The sequence below is a fragment of the Mustela erminea genome, chromosome 19, assembly GCF_009829155.1.
Source record: "Mustela erminea isolate mMusErm1 chromosome 19, mMusErm1.Pri, whole genome shotgun sequence".
NCBI lineage: Eukaryota > Metazoa > Chordata > Mammalia > Carnivora > Mustelidae > Mustela > Mustela erminea.
In genome coordinates, this window is record NC_045632.1 from 17,454,111 (window position 1) to 17,479,090 (window position 24,980).

General features: G+C 41.0%; 1 protein-coding gene across 7 annotated transcripts in view; it reads left to right on the plus strand.

Moving 5' to 3' along the window:
* The window catches only part of ZNF568 (zinc finger protein 568), a 71,100-nt gene extending 46,615 nt beyond the window's left edge, over positions 1–24,485 (plus strand). Inside the window, exons 1-5 of one of the 7 annotated variants that reach the window (XM_032325572.1) lie at positions 4,539–4,883; positions 6,646–6,698; positions 16,106–16,229; positions 17,018–17,113; positions 21,552–24,485. In XM_032325572.1, the coding sequence (XP_032181463.1) occupies positions 6,690–6,698; positions 16,106–16,229; positions 17,018–17,113; positions 21,552–22,993 (1,671 nt within the window). In that variant the 5' untranslated portion in view covers positions 4,539–4,883; positions 6,646–6,689 and the 3' untranslated portion in view covers positions 22,994–24,485. Of the gene's footprint in view, positions 1–4,538; positions 4,884–4,937; positions 5,543–6,645; positions 6,699–16,105; positions 16,230–17,017; positions 17,114–21,551 lie in introns of those variants that run through there. The other 6 variants (XM_032325574.1, XM_032325570.1, XM_032325571.1 and 3 more) reach the window with 6 other exon arrangements.
* Positions 24,486–24,980: the final 495 nt, after the last annotated feature.

Here is a 24,980-nt window from a genome sequence, read left to right on the forward strand (position 1 = left end):
CCATCTGTTTCCGTGGAAGATGAGAATCTCCACATTAAAAACTCTCATCTTTCTCTCCAAGATACGTATTTCTGCTGGTCAGAGCTCTAACAGAACACAGGAGATGGAGAAGCTCAACAACTTAAAAGTGAAGACCTTTTAACAGTGTTGTTATATTTTTAAGGGGTTTAAGTTCTAAAGTCAGAAACAAAATAAAATTTGTTGTATTCTAAATTCTTCTATAAAATATCTTAAATGGTTCACAAAACATAACATAGCTTATCCAATTCTAAAGAATAATATGTATATATGTATGTCAAAAGTACACCATCAAAATCCATATATAATTGTATACAAAATATAATTTCATGATTCATATATATATGAAAGAGTAACACACATATTAATTTATATGAAAGAGTAATATATACCTTATAGTAAATATGCACATGATTGTTGGGTAATGGGGGATTCTTATGGTCCTAAGTCATGAGCCCTCAAGTTACTTACCAATTAGGAAAAAAGCATAACTTCACAATGGAGATATCTGGCCATTACCACCTTAACCAAATGATCAAATTTATTTTTTAAGTTTTATTTATTTATTTATTTATTTGACAGGGGGGGGTCACAAGTAGGCAGAGAGAGAGGGGGAAGCAGGCTCCCTGCTGAGCAGAGAGCCGGATGTGGGGCTCGATCCCAGGACCCTGAGATCATGAAATGAGCAGAAGACAGAGGTTTAACCCACTGAGCCACCTAGGTGCCCCTAAATGATCAAATTTAGCATTGCTAATAGTGAAATGACACAACCTCATGTTTCTCCTAATGTGATACAGCAAGAGGACAAAGATGTTTTATCTGGATTTTACCATAAGGAAATAACTAGACAGTCCAGAATATAAGACATTTTTGTACAGCAAATAATCTAGATTCTTTAAAAAAATATATTTATTTATTTGACAGAGCGTGCTCACAAGTGGTGGGGGGGCAGCAGAAAGAGAAAACGAAAGGTGAAGAGACTGTTCTAGATTAAGAGACTAGAGACATAACATTAAATGCAATGCTTGAACTTTGTGTCCTACTTAAAAACCTATATAAGACATTCTGGGGACACTTGAGGGAAATTTGAATATAAGTGAATTATGGAATTAATCATTTCCTTGGATCTGATCATAGTGTTGTAATTAGAGGTACATGGAATGTACTACTGTGTCTACTGATGTAAGTGTGAAACTGTGTTTTGTGGAACACAGTGATATATATGTAAGATATGGTGCTTAGTGATGTGTGGTAAGAAAATGTCCTTGTTTTTAGGAGATATATGCTGACATATTTAGTAGTGAAGTGTCGTGATGCTTGAATTTATTTTCAAGTGGTAGCGAGAGATTTTCAAAAATGGTAAGTTGTTAACAATTGGTGAATCCAGGGATAGGCTGTATAAGAATCCTTTGTACTATTTTTCAATGCTTTTGGAAACTTGAAATTTTTCAAAATAAATAGTTGAAGACAGGGTGCCTGGGTGGCTCAGTGGGTTAAGCCGCTGCCTTTGACTCAAGTCATGATCTCAGGGTCCTGGGATTGAGTCCCGCATCGGACTCCTCTGCTCAACAGGGAGCTTGCTTCCCTCTCTCTCTTTTCCTGCCTCTCTGTCTACTTGTGATCTCTCTCTGTCAAATAAATAAATAAAATCCTTAAAAAATAAATAGTTGAATACAATGTACTACTAGGTGACTGCACTCTATCATATGGGAGAAATAAATGTGGGAGGGCACTGAGCCGCTTGGGGGTGTATCTATAGACCCCACTAGCCCAGGAGAACTAGGGAACCAGATCCTCAATCTGTTTCTATAAAAGAAGTTTCAGGAGGGGCGCCTGGGTGGCTCAGTGGGTTGGGCCACTGCCTTCGGCTCGGGTCATGATCTCAGGGTCCTGGGATCGAGCCCCGCATCGGGCTCTCTGCTCTGCAGGGAGCCTGCTTCCCTTCCTCTCTCTCTGCCTGCCTCTCTCTTTACTTGTGATCTCTGTCAAATAAATAAATAAAATCTTTTAAAAACAATAGAAGTTTCAGGAGAAGGACTGCAGAATATCCTGGTTGGGGCGGGAAGGAGTATATCTCAGGAAGGCAGATGGACTAATTTATCAAGAACATGGTTTTCTAATGACTGACACATTATTCCATCCTGTTCTGAAGGAAGATTTCCTCACTCAGAGATTGGGGTCAGAAGTCTGAAATGGATCCAATGGGCTAAAATCAAATTGTTGGCAAAGCTGCATTTCTTCTATAGGCTCTAGAGGAGAATCTATTTCCTTGCCTTTTCCAGCTTCTAGAAGCTGCCTGTATTCGTTGGCTCATGGTCCTTTACTCCATCTTCACTGCATGTCATCCCAAGTTCTTCTTCTGTCTTCACAATTCTTTTCTGGCTCTGATGTTCCTGCCTTCCTCTCTAAGGAGGCTTGTGATTACATTGGATCTACTCAGATATCCAGAATAATTTTCTCATTCAAAAAAATCCTTAATTTAAGTGTATCTGCAAAGTTTCTTTGCCATGTAAGATAACACAGTCATTCATAGGTTCTTTCTGGGGATTAGGACTAGGACATCATGAATGGGGACATTATCCTATCTACCACATTATCTTATTGCCATTGATTGATATGTATATTTTTCTCCTTTGATTTATTCATACATTTCATATGCTTTTAGTGTTCTTCAACATAGGAAATCTGTTGACATAATCCCTGTGCAAAATTTATAGTACATGTTGATATCAGGCTTTTATTGGGAATTTTTGCACCTATAACCACAAATTTTAAAATAATTAAACAAGGATGCCATTAGACTGAAGTAGTTCTTATGAATTACTAGCCTACAAAAGCAAACCAAAACCTAAGTCAAAATCAATGCAACCCAGTCAGAGAAAATAAAACTTAGGAACAATTAATAACAAAAAGCCAACTTAGATTTGCCAAACAGGGCAACTGCTTAAGCTATAACTAATCTAATAATTTCCTTGCTTTGCTTCAGGGTCTTCTCTGTAAAAACCTCTCCATTAGTTCCTGTTGGTGGGGCACTCCTAACACTTTCAGTTTGATGCTGCCTGATTCAAGTAGATGTATGCTCAAATAAATTCCTGAAACTTTTAGAGTGCCTCATTTTATCCTTGAACCCAAATGAAACTAATCAATACTTTTCTTTTGGCCTGTCTTTGTCAGATTTTTGCCAGTTAGACAAAATTAATTAGAAAGCATTCTATCTTGTGGCACCTGGGGGGCTCAATTGGTTCAGTAACTGACTCTTGATTTCAGCTCAGGTCATGATCTCAGGGTCCTGGGATCAAGCCTGGCATTGGGCTCTGCACTCAGTGAGGAGCCTACTTGGGATTCTTTTTCTTTCTCTCCCTCTGCCTCTCCTCCCACTCATAGTCCCTGGAGAGTTCTCTCTTGATCTAAAAGAAATAAAATCTAAAAAAAAAAAAAAAAAAAACACTTCATCTTTTTCCAGGATCTGAATAAACTGAAAATTCATTATTCAAAAAGTAGCTAAAAATGAACTATAACTATCTGGTACCTTTCTACCAGTACAGTTTTAAAGCGATATTTAAGTTTTATTTTGGCTATTCCGTTCAGGTTTTCTACTTCTTAGTAGAAAGTAGAAACTTCAATTTTATTGGAAAATATACAATTACCTCTACCGTTGTCATGGAGTTGTGTTAACAGCCTCAAAATTCTTTTAGGGGCGTCTGGGAGGCTCAGTGGTTAACCTGCTGCCTTAAGCTCAGATCATGATCCTGGGGTCCTGGGACAGAGCCCCGCATCAGGCTCCGTGCTCAGCCGGAAGCCTGCTTCTTCCCTCTCCCACTCCCACTCCCCCTGCTTGGGTTCCCTCTCTCACTGTGTCTCTCTGTCAAATAAATAAATAAAATCTTTTTTAAAAATTATTTTAAATTCCATGTTTATGTTTAACCTTTCCCATTTGTAATATTCGTGTTTTAATTTTTGTTTTGTTATTGTTTATGAATATTGCGTTTCACTTAACTTTTTTTTAAAGATTATTTATTTGACAGAGAGCGCCCTCACAAGCGGTGGGGGGGGCAGCAGGTAGAGGGAGAGGGAGAAACAGGCTCCCCTTTGAGCAGGGAGCCCAAGTGGGCCTGGATCCCAAAACCCTAGGATCATCACCCGAGCTGAAGGCAAACGCCCCTCAATTATCTTTTAGAACCAAACTGTGCATTTAAAAAATCTGGCCCATTTTTTGTTTTCTAGCTCACCAATTTCAGAGTCTATACTTACTCATTTTATATCTAACAAAATTGAGTAATGTCTCATAAGGACACCATAATGGCCAAAATAATAAGGGAATACTCTTAAAGTAAACAACAACAACAAAAACCAATTACACATCCTAGCAATTGTGCTCGCTTCGGCAGCACATATACACATCCTAGCAATTAACTACTATTAACAAATGTTAAAATAAAAAAAAAAAACAAATGTTAGTGTAACTTTCTGTATTTATGTACTTAGAAAAAGTTTGGAAACATTAATACGTGGCATATAGAGCTCAGTACTGGTATTCTATGACTTCTACTCGGGACCTCAGCTTATCCTCCTTTAATTGCCTTCTCAGACCCCTGCATCTTCAGTTCAAGACTACCACCCGTCCTCATTCAGGTTCTCCTCCGCCGCATTCCCAACTCGTTAGGCTGAGACTACATTTCCCAAACGCCTCCAGGATGGGCCCTTACCGGGAGTCCCTGCGGCCCCGCCCGAATTGGGTGGAAAGGTCGGGAGGCCGCGCTGCTGCCTTGCAGCAGTATCGACTAAGGGAGTACTGCACTTTCTGGTGGCGCCCGGGGCTGAGGAATGAATTCTCAACCGAAACCTGAGCACCCAAACTCCACCAGGCAGGATCATGGGGCGGGCTGAAAAGCCCGGGTCCCGGAGGATTCCTAATTCATGGTGTAGCGGGGAGTCGTCCCCTCTGATCCCGCTCTCAGAGCGCGGTTCCTGGCGGAGAGAACTCTGAACCGTCTGCTTCCCGGCGGCTTTTAACTGCTTCCCGGCTTTTAACTTCCCGCCTCTGTGCGCTGCGCAGTCTGCAGCGAGGACTGTTGCTCACGGGTTAACTTTGAGGACTCGGGTTGTGCTGGTGGCCGACCAGCCCACCTTTCCTCCGCTGTGGGCTACATTTCCCAGAAGCCTCCACGGTCCACAACTTTTTTTTTCTTTTCTTTTTCCCCCTCAGCAGACGACTCCTGCTGCTTGGACCTGTCGGTTCGCCCAGGTCCTCAGGATGCTCAGGCTAGCGTGCGCCGTCAGTACTGGCCTGAAGGCTAAGTACGCGATGCGCACTGGGCGGTGAAACCTTGTACCCGCCAGGCTCTGGCTGGATTTTTCCTCCTCGGGACTACATTTTCCTGAGGGCTCTGCGGCATCTGCCACTTCCGGCCGAAGTTGGCTGGCGGTTAGTGAGTTGGCGGGAGTTCGGGGGCGAGGGTTTGGGGCGTTGCGGTGCCTGCGGATTCGACCAGACTGGTGTGTGAGGACCCGGGAGAAGTGCAAGGTGAGGGGCTCCGGGGCGGGGCCGGGGTCTGTCTGGAGTCTTACTTAGGGGTGGCCGTGGGGCATTTCTAGGCTGCGTCCTCGCGCTCAAAAAGTAAAGGACGTCGAGAAAGTTGGGAATGTCGAGGCCGCTACTCTTCCCTCGGGGGAGGGAGGTATCAGCCGTGCAGCTCCACCGGGTGGGCGAGCGGTTTCAGGCTGGCGCTGGAGCTAGCTGGCGGTGTCTGGAGGTCAGAGGTGTCGCTGTGTGTGGTCTCCTGCCTGTGCACAAAGTCCGTGCGATACTCCCCGGACTGGATTGTGCTCCCGACCTCCAGTGCGCGGCGACCACTGCCGGCGGGGCCGTGGTTAGGACACTAGGAATCTCTCTATGGCCCCGTGTGGGAGCCCCATGTGGCCGGCCACGTCGCCGGCTCTGCCTCTGGAGCTAGAACTGGAAAAGCGCCTCCCTTTGTGCTTTCTTGGTCGACGTTGAGCCGGGTCAGCGAATGGATGGGTTGTGGGTCAGTCTCATAACCCGCATGCATTTCGAGCCTTTTTAGTCCCAGTAGTCCCTGCTGGATTCTGGATTCCAGCCGAAATTGACGCAGAAACCGCCGCTCGCTCTTCAGCGCGGTGAATGGCCTTCTCCCCGGGGTTATTTCTGGTGTCCCAGGGTTTTGCAGAGCTTGGCCCTGGGAGCACTTCCTTCCACTCCCTGTGCTTTTACTCTGAGGGCTCAGGGGATCCAGGCCCATAATGGTGCCCCAGTTTTAGAGGACAGGAGTGTGAGATTCTGACTGATGGATCCACGTAGGTTGTGTTTTAGGGCCACAGATCTGGGCTCAGTCTAAGATACAGGGCCTGGAAGAACCCAGACAGGCTCCTATGGAGAAAGGAGGCCACAGTCTGGAGTTCTCTCCCAGGACTCCCATCTGGGCAGCTAAGGTGGCCTGCTTTGTGTGATGATGATAGGAGTGGGGGTGGGGTTACAGGCGTTTTTGGTTTGGGGCTCACCCTTGGTGCCTGGAGTGGAGCCAGGGTTTGCTGTGATTTGGCCTTCTCTGAGCTCCTGGAAGGTCTGTTGTCTCATAGTTTAACCCTTTTCCATCTTTTTCATTCTAGAAGAATCCAGAAGAGGAGAGAAAAGCCACTGTACATCAAAAGTCATGGCAGAGGTAAGTTGTATTTGGCACCCTTCTTGGAAAGGGCTTCCTGGTTTTCAGAACAATGTCTTGTTTCAGGATTCTATCCAAAAAATTTACAGTAGTGATTTGGAAAAAGGGTAAGAGAGAAGGAAACTAAATTTATGGAGGAGTTTTCCTAAACCAGACAGAAGTCTAAACCAGGGCTGTCTGCTTTGCGTACATTGTCTCATCAATCTAGAATTTCCATTTCCCTGAATTTTATTAATTCCCAGAACAGCTGTGACACATGTGCCTCACTGATTTGGCAGGGAAGTTAAAGAACAGAATGAGGTTACTCGCTTCAGCCTCACTAATTAATTTCTTTGTGGTCCGCTTCAGAGTCAACATACAGTAGCCTGTTTGCTTCCAAATTTCTAACAGTCTGGAAGGCCTGCCTGCTCCTATCAGCTCTACATACTTTCTTCCCCCAAGATAGAAAGAACCTAATTGCTCTTTCTCTTTTTTTTTTTTTTTAAGATTTTATTTATTTATTTATTTGTCAGAGAGAGAGAGAGAGAGGAGCGAGAGTGAGCACAAGCAGACAGAGTGGCAGGCAGAGGCAGAGGGAGAAGCAGGCTCCTGGCCAAGCAAGGAGCCCGATGCGGGACTCGATCCCAGGATGCCGGGATCATGACCCGAGCCGAAGGCAGCCACTTAACCAGCTGAGCCACCCAGGCGTCCCTAATTGCTCTCTTTTTAATGACTAAAGTAATACAGGATTCTTGCAAAAATTTCAAAACTTGAGAAAGTTGATTAAGGAAGTTTGTCACCCATGGTCCCCCCATCTAGAGATAGTCATGATTAATATTTTCAAATTTTGTCTATACATATGTGTAGGTATGTAATTTTGTTTTCAGAATGGGATCATGCTACTGATAGAAGCCACCAGCTTGTAGTTTCAAGTTCTTTACATGTATTATCTTGTTGAATCCACATTAATAACCCTTTAAGACAGGTATAACTGTGTTTCTTCAATTCTGTTAAACTTCTTTGAAATCAGGACTGGTTTTGCAATTCTTGGCAAGTCATAGTTTCATCAGTGGTATTTTTTCTTTACTGGTGTAAGTAATGGTGGCTTTACAATCAGTGGTACCCCAGAATTGATGAAATACGGTATTATTTTAAGTTGACAGATAAGGAAATAAATTCTATTAAGTCACTCCAAAATTAAACAGTTGACAAGTAGTACAACTAGAATCCCTCTACTTTTGCCCATTTGTCAGAGAGTGTTACCTTTTTTGGTTTATGTTGAACAAGTTTATATGTTAAACATATTCTCTGTCGTATGTTTTGAAAATATTTTTTCACAGTTAATCTATTTTGCATGTGTTTTAGATTCAGAGTTTTCAAAAAATGTTTTCTCCCTTTATCCCATGGCCTTCTCTACTGTAAATATGGAAAAGTCATTCAGGGGTGCCTGGGTGGCTCAGTCGGTTAAGCGTCTGAAATTAAGAGTTAGACGCTCAGGTCATGATCTCAGGGTTGCACGGTTGAGCCTGTGTCGAGCTCCATGCTGAGCATGGAGTCTAGTTGAGGTTCTCTCTCTCCCCCTTTCTTTCTGCTCCCCATTTGCATTCTCTAAATAAATAAACAAATAAATAAAATCTTTTTTTAAAAAGTCATTCACATTTTCCTAAAGTCCTTTGTCTTTTGCCCAAATGATTCGATCTTTAAGCATCTGGTGTGAGATATGACCAGCAAATGTTGGCTGTAAAATTCCTAATTTGGGGTCTTTATTTAGATTTTTCTTTTCTGTGACTTTGGAGTTTTAAAGAATGGCATAATACTGGTAGTATGTTCAGGGTGTTTTCCTTGGATGTGTCTGAGTGTGGCTCTTCATTAATTCTGGTCAGTTGTTCTCAAGGGTTCCTTTCTCTCAAAAGACTAATAAAATACTTTTTGTATTCTGGATTAATCTGTTTCTTTTCTCTGCCTTTTCTTCTGAATTCTGTGAGAACTTGTTGTGTTTACTTTCCCATTCCCATCCTGGCTAGAACCTTCCTCAGATTCTCAGAGGAAAAACTACACCCTCCCCATCCAGTCTTAGCACATTTTGGTAAGGAAGGAACTTGAGCTTCCCTTGCCCTAAACCCTGGACAACTGTCCATTTCCCTTTATTTCCTCTCCTCAGAGAGGTGAATTGTCCTTTTTTACTTTCTTTCTTTCTTTTATTTAATTATTTATTTGTCAGAGAGAGAGAGAGAGCACAATCAGGGGGAAAGGCAGGCAGAGGGAGAGGGAGAAGCAGACTCCCCATGGATCCGGGTGCCCAATGCGGGACTCAATCCCAGAACCCTGAGATCATGACCTGAGCTGAAGGCAGCCGCTTAACCTACAGAGCCACCCAGGAGCCCCCCTTTCTGTGTCTTCATGAGAAGCTATGCACTGTTTAAAAAAAAAAAATGGTAGAGTCTTACCTATTTTTCTATATGACCATGGACTTCCTCATAACTTCCTCTATATAATGTCATTATATAAGGTTTGGAGAATGTGATAGTGATGGAAATTCACCTGAATGTGTTCTTTAACTGGCAGCCTGGAGTTCCCCCAACTCTTACCTCCTGGTCTCAATCCCATTGCTTCTGTGCCTTTCCGGTTCCCTGATCTCATGCCTTTAACCTCACTCCATTGTCTGCATGCCACATCAGACCTTTGTGTAGGGGTGGATAGTGTATTGTCCTCTAATGGGCCTCCCTGGCTCTACTTTTACTCCTTGCCTATGAAATAGTCCAATCATGTCACATCCTTTATTGAGTGAATCCCTGTTAATTTTAGGACAAAGCTCTAACTCTTTCACATTTGTTATACATTTTCTATAAAGCACATTCTGTATTTATTGGAGCACCAATCCTAGTGTTGGAATCAAGCAGTAAGTAAGGATGCATTTAGTCCTGCCAGGGATGACCTGTCATCCAAGACCTTTCCATTCCATTTGCCACCCCTGCCCCCAGGCAATCCTATTAATGTGCATCTTTTTATTACTATGAGTTCATGCAAAATGATTATCTTGTGTTAAGACCCAATGTGATCAGTTTTCTGAATCCTCCAGATATGTCTGAGAAGAATGTGATAGTGATGGAAATTCACCTGAATGTGTGCTTAAACTGGCACACATTTGAATTTGGTGCATTATTCTATATATTACCATTAAATCAAGCTTGTTAATTTTGTTATTTTAATTTAAATAATTTCTGTTTTTACTGATTTTGTCTCGTGTGTGTCAGTTATTTCAAGTGATGTGTTCTCTCATAATGATGATGATTTGTCATAATTTTGTTCTTTTATTTATGTGTATGTGTGTCTCAATACATTTATTTTTTATTAGGAGTGTATATTTTCATCTTTTACCTCCAGTCTTTTTGGTTATTTATGTTTTGGTTGTATCTCTTGTAAACACCATTTGGGCTTTGGTTTTTGACCTTTGTCTTTTAATGAGATCATTTAGCCCATTAATACTAATTGCTAAAATAGGGGCACCTGGCTGTCTCAGTCAGTGGAGCGTGTGACTCTTGATCTTGGGGTTGTAAGTTCAAGCCCCATGTTGGATGCAGAAATTACTTATAAAATAAAGTCCTTTTTAAAAAAAATTGCTGATATAATTGAAAGTATCATTATTGGCTTAGTTTGTGCTTTTTAACCTACCTTTTCCATATTGTTTTAACCTCCTTTCACCCCTGCGTGAATTTGAAAATTATAAACTAGTTTCAATTATTTAGTGGTTACCTTAGAAATTTTAATGTATTTTATTTTTATTTTTTAAAATATTTTATTTATTTATTTGACAGACAGAGATCACAAGTAGGCAGAGAGGCAGGCAGAGAGGGGGGAAAGCAGGCTCCCCGCTGAGCAGAGAGCCCGACATGGGGCTCGATCCCAGGATCCCGGGATCATGACCTCAGCTGAAGGCAGAGGCTTTAACCCACTGAGCCACCCAGGTTCCCCAAGAAATTTTAATGTATTTTAACTTAGTGTCCCAAACTAAAGAACATCTTTATGCTCTTGCTGAATAGAATAGGGAACTAGGCTAATCTAACTGATTAAACAATTTATATTGTTGTCAGATTTTTTTGTTGTTGTTTTAAAGATTTTATTTATTTATTTGACTGAGAGAGAGATCACAAGTAGACAGAGAGAAAGTAAAGCAGCCTCCCGACTGAGCAGAGAGCCCGATGCAGGGCTCGATCCCAGGACCCCAGGATCACGACCAGAGCTGAAGGCAGACGCTTAACTGACTGAGTTACCCAGGTGCCCCTGTTGTCAGATGTTTTAATTCTACCCTTTTTTTAATCCATAAAACATTTTTATTATTTTATATATTTTGATGTTAGCTTATCTCTCCACATATTTACCACTTTCTTTGTTCATTATTCTTATATCTTAAACCCTCTACCTTGGGATCATTTTCCTTCAGATGGAAGTACATACTTTAATGAGTTTTGTGAGGGTTTTGATTTGGGGTTTTTTTGAAAAATGTCTTGATTTGCCCCCATTTGTGAAAGGTAATTTTCTCTCAGCTAACTGAAGCAGTTTGCTGTCTTCTGGTTTATACTGTTGCTATTGAATAACCATTTGTCAATCAGACTGGTGTTTCTGTGTAGATAATCTGTCTTTAATCTCAAATTGCTTCTAACATATTCTCTTTTGTTTTTAGTGCTCTGCAGTTTTGGTATAATTGTCTAGGGTTTCTTTCTATTTATTCTCCTTGAGACTCATTGGGCTTCTGAATAATGCTTTCTTTTTTTCTTTTTTTAAGGTAGTAGATTTCTTTACATTATAGGAAGTTTTTATAGTTCTGTTCTTTTTTTTTTTTTAAGATTTATTTATTTATTTGTCAGAAAGAGAGCATAGGCAGGCAGAGTGGCAGGCAGAGGCAGAGAGTGAAGCAGGCTTCCTGTTGAGCAAGAAGCTCGATGCGGGGGGGCGCCTGGGTGGCTCAGTGGGTTAAAGCCTCTGCCTTTGCCTCAGGTCATGATCCCAGGGTCCTGGGATCAAGCCCCGCATCGGGCTCTCTGCTCGGCGGAGAGCCTGCTTCCCCCTTTCTCTCTCTGCCTGCCTCTCTGCCTACTTGTGATCTCTCTCTGTCAAATATATAAATAAAATCTTTAAAAAAAAAAAAAAAAGAAAAGAAGAAGAAGAAGCTTGATGCAGGACTCGATCTCAGAACCCTGGGATTATGACCTGAGCAGAAGGCAGACGCATAATTGACTGAGCCACCCAGGCATCCTGAATAATGCTTTCTTTTGCTAGTTCTGAAAATTTCTTAGCCATTAGGCCTTTTTAAATTTTTTTTTAATAATCAAGCTCTGTGCCCAGTGTGGGGCTTACACTCACCACCCCAAGATCAAGAATCATATGCTCTACCAACTGAGCCACTAGGTGCCCCCATTAATTCTTCATTTACTGCCCCTGCTATCAAAAAGGACAACGTGGAAATGAAGAGAGCATTCTGCACAATCTTTTTTTGTATCTGTAGTCCAGTAATTTTTCTCTTTAGAGGTATTTATTCTAGCCTGTGTATGACTTAATTTTAAATATTAGGGTTTTTTTGCTCTAGAAATAATTTTTCCTTTTTTTTTTTTTTTAAGATTTTATTCATTTATTTGTGAGAGTGAGAGAACACAATGCAGGGGCAGAGGGAGAAGGAGATTCCCCACCAAGTGGGGAGCCTGAGGTGGGGCTCAATCCCAGGACTCTGGGATCATGACCTGGGCTGAAGGCAGACGTTTAACTTACGAGCCACCCAGGTGCCACTATTTTTTCCTTTTAAATCTACCTGTCATTTGGAGTGCCTAGGAGCTCAGTCAGTTAAGCATCTACCTTCAGCTCAGGTCATGATGGGATCCAGTCAGCTTGGACTCCTTGCTCAGTGAGGAGCCTGCTTCTTCCTCTGCCTGCCACTCCTCCTGCTTATGCTCACTTGTGCTCTCTCTCTCTGACAAATAAAGTCTTTTAAAAAAAAATCTACCTGTCATTTTTGTGGTTTTGTTTCTCACCATCTTGCCCCTTTTTTGTAACACACCTGTTTTGTATGAATCTTTGGAGATATGACATTTTTTTCTTAACATTTTATTTTGTTGTCGAAAGTTTAAAATATAGTGGAAATTTGCAACAATTGCATGATTGATTTTCCTGACTCTCTGATCCTGGAATTATGCCTCTGTGCATGTTTTATTTTTATTTAGGGGAAATTCATGTAACATAAATTAACCATTTTATAGTGTACAATTTAGTGGCGTGTAGGCATTTTCCTTCAAATTCTGTTTATGGATTCTTGAGGCCTGGTTGAATGTTGTTCTTCTAGGCCAGGTCTGTGTTTGCTTCCACCAAGAGCACTGCCCAAACCAGAGCCACCTTAAAGTAGGTTTATATAGTGAAAAGAAGGGCCATCTGTACCCCAATGTTTATAGCAGCAATGGCCACGGTCGCCAAACTGGAAAGAACCAAGATGCCCTTCAATGGACGAATGGATAGGAAGATGTGGTCCATATACACTATGGAGTATTATGCCTCCATCAGAAAGGATGAATACCCAACTTTTGTAGCAACATGGATAGGACTGGAAGAGATTATGCTGAGTGAAATCAGTCAAGCAGAGAGAGTCAATTATCATATGGTTTCACTTATTTGTGGAGCATAACAAATAGCATGGAGGACATGGGGAGTTAGAGAGGAGAAGGGAGTTGGGGGAAATTGGAAGGGGAGGTGAACCAGGAGAGACTATGGACTCTAAAAAACAATCTGAGGGGTTTGAATTGGCGGGTGGGTGGGAGGTTGGGGTACCAGGTGGTGGGTATTATAGAGGGCACGGATTGAATGGAGCACTGGGTGTGGTGAAAAAATAATGAATACTGTTATGCCGAAAATAAATAAAAAATAAAATTTTAAAAAAAGTAGGTTTATAGATGACAAGTTTTATGGATTCACCTTTGTAATGTGCATGTGAGCCACAGACCTGTGGGAGAGCTGACTTGTGATTATAATTCCTCAGGAGAAAATGTTTTTCTTCTACCAACTGCCAGGATTCAAGTCAGGCTGTTTTCCTTGTAGTGTCCAAAAATGGGAGTGTTGCTTCTATTTTTTCTGTATTTTGTGGGGATGGTCTAGATGTCCCAGGTCTTTGCAGTATAGAACCGTTTAGACTCCCATCTTGACCAGCTTTAGGCTTGGTTTTCTCTCCACCGATTCTCTGAATGTCAAAGCTCACGGTCGTCTTGGCTCTGCACACTTCTATTGGTTCCCAGTTTGATTCAATTTTAGCTTCTGAAGATTACTTTCCTTCTTCGGCAGATCATCATTGCATCCCAAAATGTTTTTAATATTCAGAACGTTATTTTTCACTGGTGATTTGGTCATGGTAACCAGTCCCCACAGAGCTTGATGTCCTGTGATTGTCTCTACTTTTCTGTTTTTCCTTCCTGCTTCTGAGCTTTTTAAGGGCAGGTGCTGGATCTAAAAATCATCACATCCCCAAGTCCCCACACAGAGCCAGAGTCATGGGAAATTTTTATATTATCAGATAAAGGCATTTTGTTTGCAGAACTGCTTCTTTCCTTCCTCTCCTTTCTACCTTTAATTTTCCCTCATAGAAGGCTGTGCTCTGTAGTGACACACAGAGCAGACCAAGCATCTTCTGCTCAACAAGTAGAGAGCCCAGTTCAGGATTTTCTTGTAGGCTCTTCAGAAATGGCTGCATCTGTAAGAGCCAGAAGTGGAAGACTATCACCTACAGAGTTGGAGAAATCCAGATTCAAAACCCAGCAGTGCCACTGCTAACTGCAGATTTAAATAAATCACTTCACTTGAGCTAAAGTTTCCTTTGAATTAGGATTTATGGGCTTCTTCTGAGGATTCAGACATAGAAGTCACCAGAAACTTAAACTGCTCAAAATGCAGTAATTGTACTTGCGATGCAGTGAACACTGACTATTAGCAACAAGGCTAGGGGTAGCAGTGAGAGGGAATAATGTCAATTAGGAAAGCCAAGTTTAGAAAACGTGATCTTCATTGGGAACCAGAATATGTTGGCCACAAAGATTCTGAGAATTGTGGTTTCTTATAAAGCCAGTGTAACCTGTGTCCAGATGGTTGAGCTTTGCCAAGACTACTTAAGACCTGCTGGTGCTGGTCTGGCTCAGTAGTGGTGATTCTGGACAGGGTCTTTGTGATAAGAGATTTCATTTGGGGATTTTAAGGGCCCCAGTTCTGGGATGTGGGAACAAAGCTAAGGAGGTACCTGCTAAACTGAGTCTGTTAGGCGAGGGAGAGGGTGGAGACCTCTGTTGCAGAAACTGTTGTCCAGGGCTGGGCCTGCCCAAGTATTCTGTGCTCCTGGGCCTGGGGGCTCCACCATATCTTTGGGATGCCTGCATGGCTGAGGAGCTCAGTGTCTTTCAGGTCGTAGAACAAGGATCTGCCCGGGACAGGTCAGAAAAGGCTCTTCTGGGGCTCAGGTCAATTGGGAAGGTTGGTTCCTCTAAATACATTATATATAGTTGGATTCTCAGGGGTTCAGGGCAGGCAAAGTTTTGTTACCCTCCCTCAAATCAAGAAAGATACTCATGGAGAGAGAGAGAGAAGGAGAGACAAACACACACTTTTGTAGTATATGTTCATTCTGGGTCACATCAGTGTGAGTCTGGATCTTCCTCCCATCAGTTCTGGCAGATCAGGAACATGGAGAGTATAGTGAAGGACAATTTACAGGAACAGGAACATTATAGCCAGATATGTAAAAATTGTTGAGGAGAGAAGACTCATACTGCAGAAGAACTTTAGAGAACTTGTGCAACCTAGTACCCCAAAATAAGAACATTGATGTCTATTTTAGAATTTTGGGTCACATGGAAAACTGCTCAGGCTTTAATATTCTGGCATATTTATGGGCATGTGTTTTTAAGAAGTTATTAAATCGTAAGTTGCAAAGCATCATAGAAATCACCAAGTTATATTCAAATCCTATTTTCAGAAATAGAAATTTTATAAAATATTTTTTGAATGATTCAGAGTTTTAAGAAGTTTTTCTTTATTGGGAGAATGGGAAGGAGATAGCCACAGGTGTTGTGCAGTGAACATAGAGTATGCTTGCATGTATAGTTTTATTTAATTGGGAAACACCAGTTGTCTGGACTTTGGTTATTCCCAGACTAGGGGAGGTTAATGGAAGAGGATAGAGCCCAAGAGGTTACTCCTGTAGTCCCAGGCATGCTTAAGCATGATGTGTGCACCAAGAATAGTGTGTACCTTGGTCTCTCTTGTTTCTACACTGAAGGGCCCAGCACGGCCTGTTTTGTCACCATTGTTACCTTACTAAATTGCCTTCTCCATTTTTTTTTTATTCCCTCGTAAAGATTTTGCCTGTCAATTTTAAAAATAATAAATATATCGATCTGTGGTTTTAGGGCTTCACGTTCAAAGATGTGGCCATTTACTTCTCTCAAAAGGAGTGGGAATGCTTGCACTCTGCCCAGAAGGGTTTGTACTGCGATGTAATGTTGGAGAATTATAACAACCTGATCTCACTGGGTAAGTTATGTGCCCTCCTCCCCCCAAATTCAGAATTGGTCTTCTGGAACTTTACGTTCTTTGTTATGAATTTCTCATGAGTGCTTCTCAAATGCCTGGCTGAATTAATGATTCTTGTTGCTTCCCAAAAAAGGGATTATCCCTTATGAAGTTAGAATTGGCTGCTCCAGGGGTGCCTGGTGGTTTAGTTGTTGAGTGTCTGCCTTCAGCTCAGATCAAGATCCCTGGGTCCTGGGATTGAAACCTGCATCAGGCTTCCTGTTAGCAAGAAGCCTGCTTCTTCCTCTCCCACTCCCCCTGCTTATGTTCCCTTGCGCGCGCTCTCTCTCTCTCTGTCAAATAAATAAATAATCTTAAAAAATAATAATAATTGACTGTTCCATTGGACAACTTTTCTTTTTTGTTTTGCTCCTCTGACCTTCACCCCTTCTGTTGATCTTTAACCTGTTTACTCTTTCTTGATAATCATGGATTGATTTTTAGGGGCGTCTGGTGGCTCAGTGGGTTAAAGCCTCTGCCTTCGGCTCTGGTCATGATCCCAGGGTCCTGGGATTGAGCCCCGCATCAGGCTCTCTGCTCCGCTGGGATCCTGCTTCCTCCTCTCTCTCTCTGCCTGCCTCTCTTGACTACTTGTGATCTCTGTCTGTCAAATAAATAAATAAAATTGTCAATAAATAAATAAATAATTTTTAAGAGATAATCATGGATTGATTTTAATTCTGGTGTATATACAATAACATTGTCTGGTTTTTTTTGTTTTTTTGTTTGTTTGTTTGTTTTTTGAGCAGGACTTTCCGATTCTAAGCCAGATGTGATCTCCTTATTGGAGCAGGGGAAGGAGCCCTGGGTGGTTAAAAATCAGGATAAAAAAGAATGGTGCCCAGGTGAGTGATGGTGACTCCTGTCAGGACAACTGTGGCAGGTGGTCACCCAGGGGGCCAGTGAGAAAGCAACATGGCTGAGCTATTAGTAGGAAAGCTGGTTGAAAAGGTCCGAGATCTGGAGAAAAAAGGAAGGATATCTCAGCATGAGAGCTCAGATTTTCTCTCTGCTTACCACTCTTGCTACGCTTCCTCATATTTGCTTCTGATTTCAGGAAGGAAGCACTTTCCTCCTTCGCATGAGACAACCATTTTCCCAGCACTTTGGGTCCAGTTTTGTCCTCTTTAAAGCAGCTAGCTCTATTAATAAAGATAGAAATCACATATCCTAAAATTCACTTAAAGTTTCCTGTTTAGTGGTTTTTAATACAGTAACAGAGTTTTGCAACTGTAACAACCATCTAATTTTAGAATCTTTTCATCATCCTAAAATGAAATCCCATACCTATAAGCAGTCAGTCCCCACACCTAGCCCTAGCCCTTTATTTCTGTAAGGTTGGTAGTGTTATCCCTCCTTCATTCCTGATATCAGTATTTGTCTTCTTTCTTTTTTTTTTTATCTTGGTCAGTATGGCTAAAAGTTTGACAGTTTTGTTGGTTTCCCTGTTCTCCTTTTTCTGTTTTGTTTATCTGCCTTCTAATCTTTGTTATTTTCTTCCTTCTGGTATCTTTGGGTTTACTTTGTCCTTTATCTAGTTCCATAATCTGATTTGAGATCTTTATTGGGTTTTGTGGGGGGAGGTTTAATATAGGCATTTTAAGCTATAAATTTCCCTTTAGAATCTGTTTTAACTGTACCCCATAAGTTTTGGTGCGTTAAGTTTTCCTTTCATCCACCTGAAGCATTTTCTAATTTCTCTTCTGATTTCTTCCTTGACCCATCAGTTATTTAAGAACATGTTGTTTTTTCTTTCCTTGTTGATCTTCTGGCTAGTTGATGTATCCATTATTGAAAGTAGAGCATTAAAGTCTTCAATTTGTTGAATCGTCCGTTTTTCTTCCATTCTGTTTTTCTTCATCTACTTTGGGGCTCTCTTATTAGGTACATACATGCTTATAACTTTTACCATTTCTCTTTTAGCTTTTTATTTTGAAATAATTTAAGATTCAAAGGAGTTACAAAAATAATACAGAGAGTTCCCTTACACCCTACTCAGCTTTCCTAGTGATAACATCTTAACTATTCCTAGTACACTGTCAAAACCAGGAAATTGATGTTGACAGAATAGTAGTGGTGAAACTATAAGTAAACCTTATTCAGAGGTCACTGATTTTCACATACTCTCATTTATTTTTATTTTTATTTTTTTGGTGTATATTACTATGAAATTTTATGATGTGTAGATTTATATAACTATTACCACAATTGGGATACAGAACCTTCAGCATTTAAGATATTTTTATAAAATATTTTTGAAACACAGGGTGCCTGGGTGGCTCAGTGGGTTAAGCCTCTGCCTTCGGCTCAAGTCATGATCCCAGGGTCCTGGGATTGAGTCCCACATCAGGCTCTCTGCTTAGCAGGGAGCCTGCTTTCCCTCCTCTCTCTGCCTGCCTCTCTGCCTACTTGTGATCTCTGTCTGTCAAATAACTAAATAAAATCTTTAAAAATATATATATATATATTTGAAACAGTGGTATAAGGCTTAGTTGAATAAAGCCAGATACATAACTTTTAGAGTCAGCATTGTTTTGGTTGTATAAAAAGGATGCTACAAAATATTTGGAATGAAATAAAAGGTAACCATGAATAACCTAGGAAGTAGCTAGGGTCAAGAAGTATGCTGATTTAAGGACTGATTTAAATCCCTAATCACTGATGACCCTGCAGGTTTTCTTTTTTAGAAAACTGACCTGTACAATGGCTGGAGAAATGAGGGTCTTTGGGGGAGAAGGTTATGGGTAAGGGTCTGCTGTGAGAGAATATTAGGGGCTGAATATTACCAATATTAATAATATTACTAACATTACTAATAGAATATTACCATACTGGTAAGTCTTTTCAGATCTTGGCAAAGGATACAAAGCTGGAAGGAGCAGTAGTAGAATCTAGGTGGTATGGTGGAAATGCTGTAGAAGGTAGAGGAACCTATTCATTGAAGGCCCTGAGGAGAGAAGTATTGGGTGGGTGTCCTGGTAGACCTGAATGGAGGTCCACATCATGCAGGCCCTTCTCAACCATGCCTAGGACTTTGGATTTTTTCCCTTAAGGACACTTGGCAGCCATTGAAGGTTTTAAACAAGATGAGAACATGATTGGATTGGATTTCTAAGACCTCTCTCTGGCTGTCCTGTACAGATTGAATCAGAGGATTCATGAGTGAAAATGGTATAACTTGCTAGGAAGGAGCCTGTTTGGGAAGTCCAGGTGATTTTGCCTTGTGCTAGAATGAGACCATGGAGTAGGGAAAGCAGAGAGACTCACGGTCGATTTAGGGGAATGATTCTGTAGCTCTGAAGAGTGCACAGGAGAGGAGCAACGGGAGCATCCTTGATGAATGTTACTTTTTTTTTTTTTTTTTAAGATTTTATTTATTTGACAGAGAGAAATCACAAGTAGGCAGAGAGGCAGACAGAGAGAGAGAGAGGGGAGGAAGCAGGCTCTCTGTGGAGCGGAGAGCTGGATGTGGGGCTTGATCCCAGGACCCTGGGATCATGACCCGAGCCGAAGGCAGAGGCTTTAACCCACTGAGCCACCCAGGCGCCCCGATGAATGTTACTTTTTGATTTGAGCATTCCTTTAAGGTCCAAATTTATGATTGGAATCCATGCTTTTTATAGCTTTCCTTTTCTACCAGATTTTTTTCCCAAAATATTTGAAATAATAGCATCTTCTGACATCTCTCTGGAACTTCCCATACAGCATAAAATACCAACATCATTTTATCAATCATTACATAGACCTTGCTTCTCCCTCTCCTACTCCCCCTGCTTGTGCTCGCTCTCTCGCTCCATCTTGTGTGCCAAATAAATAAAATCTTTTTATTTATTTATTTAGATTTTATTTGTTTATTTGACAGAGACACAGAGAGGGAACTCTTCTCTCAAGGAACAAGCAGGGGAAGTGGGAGAGGGAGAAGCAGGCTTTCCTCTGAGCAGGGAACCCGATGTGGGGCTCGATCTCAGGACACTAGGATCATGATGCTTAACGATTGAGCCACCCAGATGCCTGAAATAAATAAAATCTTTAAAAAATAATGTTGGAGGGGCGCCTGGGTGGCTCAATGGGTTTAAGCCTCTGCCTATGACATGTGTAGATTTATATAACTATTACCACAATTGGGATACAGAACCTTCAGCATTTTAGATACTTTTATAAAATATTTTTGAAACACGGGGTGCCTGGGTGGCTCAGTGGGTTAAGCCTCTGCCTTCGGCTCAGGTCATGATCTCATGGTCCTGGGATCGAGCCCCACATCAGGCTCTCTGCTTGGCCTGCTTCCCTTCCTTTCTCTCTGCCTGCCTCTCTGCCTCCTTGTGATCTCTGTCTGTAAAATAAACAAATAAAATCTTTAAAAAATAATAATAATGTTGGAGAAATCAATAAAATGATACGTGATAAGGGCACTGCTAAAAAATACAGTAGAGTAATAAGGGGTGTGTTTTGTAAAGAGTGGCCTCATGTTTGAGTAGAGATTAGAATGAAGTATTTAAGCCATATCGATATCTTAGGGAAGAGGCAGAGATTCTGAAGGAGAAATGTGCTTCACAAGTTTGAAGAACATCCAGTTGGTTACAGAGCTGGAGCAGAGTCAGCTGAAGGGAGGAGATTTGCAGTTAAGACCACAAAGAGAGTAGTGTGGGACAAGGGGACAAGTTCAGGGAGGGTTTTATAGACCACATAGGGACTTGGACTTTTACTCGGCCAAAGAGGGAAATCCAGTGGAGACTTTGAGGCAGACAAAAGGCTTAATCTAACTTAACAAGAACACTCTTGCCACTGTGTTAGGTATGGGATATTAGGAGGGCAGCAGGGAAAGTAGAGAGACCTGTTAAGAAAGTGTGTTAACCTGGTGAGAGATGGCTTTGGACAAGGTGGTAGAGATACTGGTAGAGAGAAGTAGTCAAGATCTGGATATATTTTGAAGCTAGAGATGAGAAGACTTGCTGTTAGATGTAATTAATGTCTTCCTCCTTTAGATTCTCATTTCGTTGGTCTTAGGTGGTTCCTGGACATCGTATTTGTAATGTTCCTCAACTGATTCTGATTTTCACCAGAGGTGAAGAACTACTTCCTTCACAAGGTCCCCTCATATTCTCTATTCTCTTCTCCCCTGACCCTTGACCCTGGGCTCTCCCCCCGCCCACCCTGCCAAACTTCAGTGCTGTGTTAAGAGTTATTTAAATTATTCACTATTTGTAGTTTGTCATTTCTACCTTAGAACTTCCCTTCTCCTGCCACATGAAAATACCTCCTATTTTCTTTCTTGTTACCTTACAGATTGGGAATCCAGAAGAGAAACCAAGAATTTATGTCCAAAGGAGCACAGTTATGAAATTAAATCATTGCACCTGGAGATAAAAAGACTCACAAGCTCCGACCTTGAGTGCACTAGGTTTGGAAATAGCAGAGAAATCAAATGCCACTTGGAGAAACAACAGGAGGGACATTTCAGACAACCTGTTATAACCTCTGAGGAAAGGTTCACTTCCACTCAGAACATAGTTCAGAGAGTGCCTCAGACAGTTCACACCAGAGTGAAAACCTACGAATGCAAGAGATGTAAGGAAACTTCCAGGTGCCCGTCACACCATATTCAAGATGAAAGAAATCGTAATAAGGAAAAAGACTCTAAATGTGGAGAATGTGGGAAAGCCTTTAGTAGTAAGTCAGACTTGATTAAGCATCAGAGAATTCATGAAAGCAAAAAAAGTAAAGAAAATAAGAAATGTGCTGTTATCCATGGCTCTGAAACAACTAAACCTCAGAGCATTAATACTAGTGAGAAACCTTATAAATGTAAGGAATGTGGGAAAACCTTTCATTCTAACTCACAACTTAGGAAACATCAAAAGATCCATATAGGTGAGAAACCCTATAAATGTAAGGAGTGTGGGAAGGCCTTTCCGTCTACCTCACAACTTAGTTTACATCAGAGAATTCATACTGATGAGAAATACTATGAATGTAAGGAATGTGGGAAAGCCTTTACCTGTCCCTCACATCTTCTTCGACATCAGAGAATCCATACTGGTGAGAAACCCCATAAATGTAAGGAATGTGGGAAAGCTTTCCGTTACGACACGCAACTTAGTCTTCATCAGATAATTCATACTGGTGAGAGACGCTATGAATGTAAGGAGTGTGGAAAGGTATATAGTTGTGCCTCACAACTGAGTCTACATCAAAGAATTCATACTGGTGAGAAACCTCATAAATGTAAGGAATGTGGGAAAGCTTTTATCTCTGATTCCCATCTTATTCGACATCAGAGTGTTCATACTGGTGAGAAGCCATATAAATGTAAAGAATGTGGGAAGGCCTTTCGTCGTGGCTCGGAACTTACTCGACATCAGAGAGCTCACACTGGTGAGAAACCCTATAAATGTAAGGAATGTAAAATGGCCTTTACTTGTAGCACAGAACTTATTCGACATCAAAAAGTTCACACTGGTGAGAGACCCCATAAATGTAAGGAATGTGGGAAGGCCTTTATTCGAAAGTCAGAACTTACTCATCATGAGAGAAGTCATAGTGGTGAAAAGCCCTATAAGTGTAAGGAATGTGAAAAAGCCTTTGGTCGTGGCTCAGAACTTAATCGACACCTGAAAATTCATACTGGTGAGAAACCTTACAAATGCAAGCAATGTGGGAAGGCCTTTATTCGTGGTTCACACCTTAGTAAACATCAAAGAATTCACACAGGAAAGAGGAGTGAATGAAGTGGAGTGGGAAGGCTCAAAATTTTATGGACCTCTGCAAAGTCAAACTAGTAAAACACGAAAACCCCTGTGATTTTAAGGAATGTGGGATAGCCTTTGAAAATAACTTAATATCGGAGCTAACACTGTGGATACAGGGCCTTTATTTGAGGGCCATAATTTATTTGACATGTGTTAATGTTGATATACTTTATAAATGTTAGGGATTGAGAGGGTTCTATTTATGTCTCAAAATTTATTAGATATCAAGGTTCAATTGATATAAAAGTGAAAAAACTCCTTGAATGTAAGGAAAGTGGGAAGGCTTTGGAAGGCAGTTAATGGGTCAGAGATTGTCATACCAACAATTCGCAACATCAAGGTCATTTGGCCTGGGGGAAATCAAGAGGATTTATAATATAAATATCATAAATATAGGAGACCAATTTGTTTTAGCTAACAAATTACTCATCTCACTTCATACTTGAGGAAGACTGCAGTAATGTTAAAAATGCAGCTGATTCTTCCATCCCACTCAGATCTTAAATATTTGCAAGCTTTTCCTCTAAAATTAACTTAAACTGAGGCAGAGTGGTAAAGGATTTAAGCAATGCTCAGTCTTACTTGCCTTTTAGGGCAAATTACTTAACTAGATCTAAACTTTCTCAGTTATAAATTAATGTTAGCACCATCTTATTAGCATTATAAGATTAAATAATTACATTATATCCCATAGAATATTGTATGGCTCATATTGAAAGTGAGTTAAATAGCTGCTTCTATTTATTTTCATATTTGTGGATAGAGATCATATGAGAGGAAGGCTTTTATGTGTACCATGACTGTGGGAGCATCTTCTATCATCTTTTGAATGTCAGGTAATTCCTTCTGGAGAATAATTGAAAACCGAACTTTTTGTTCACCTTGCCCTCTTGCCTCACTAGGGGAAAGAAAATCAAGGCAAGTTACAATTTGGAGTGAATGACAAACAACTCCATGTTGAAAGTTGTAGGATGCAATAGAGCTATCCTTAGGAAAATTAACTTCTTTTAATATGTGTAGAAAATATGGACAGTTAATGGCCATGATTCATTGTCAGTGCACTGTACTTGGTGCACAGCCTGTTCCAATAGGTTCCCTGGAAACACTTGTTGAAATCTGAGGAATGAGAGAGTGAATGAATAAGCAGTCAGCTCTAGTGTGTAGAAAAGCTCTAACCAGTTAAGAGCAAAGCCAAAAACAAAGCAACAACAACAATAATCCTTGAAAACTTGCTGAGGTGGGAGGAAAAAACCCTCAAGCATCATGAATGAGAGGAAATGTAACTAAAAAAAGGAGTTTTAAAGAAAAAAGGCAATATTGTTGTGACAGACACTGTTGGTTGCCTATCTGGTGGTGGTAGCCATTCTCCCTTTGCCAGGACTGCCCGCTGCTCATCTAAAGTCTAGGTCTTGCTCTCCTAGTTTGCTTTGCATCTGGGCATGTGTAACAGTCCTAGCCATACAAGATCTGAGCAAAATTCTGCAAGTAGGCTTCAGGTTAAATTTTCTTGCCCAACAAAATAGGAGGAAATAGTCCTCTTATATACAGGATGCATGTCTGTATGTCGGTGTGATACCAGAATTGTGGCCATTTTGCTACCGGAGGGGTGAAAGGCTGAGACTGATATGCAGGATAGATTGGAATTACCTGCATCCTTGACGTTGTTGAACTGAGGAAACGATGCAGAGCTGCCCTGCCCCTGAATTTTGAGTAAAATAACAAACTTCATGCGTATCTCTTTTAAGTTTATACTCAATTTTTTATGATAGACCTGAGTCCTGGGGAAAAAATGTGTGTGTGTGTGTGTGTGTGTGTGTGTGTACACCTTTAATTTAGTAAGATGAGGAAATGTTTATATTCAACTTTTTATACTATATCTGAAAATGTGGAAGAGCATTATTAAATATTTTTTAAACGGGTACATATATATTCTACTTTGCTTTAGTAAGACATGGGAAATGGTTTT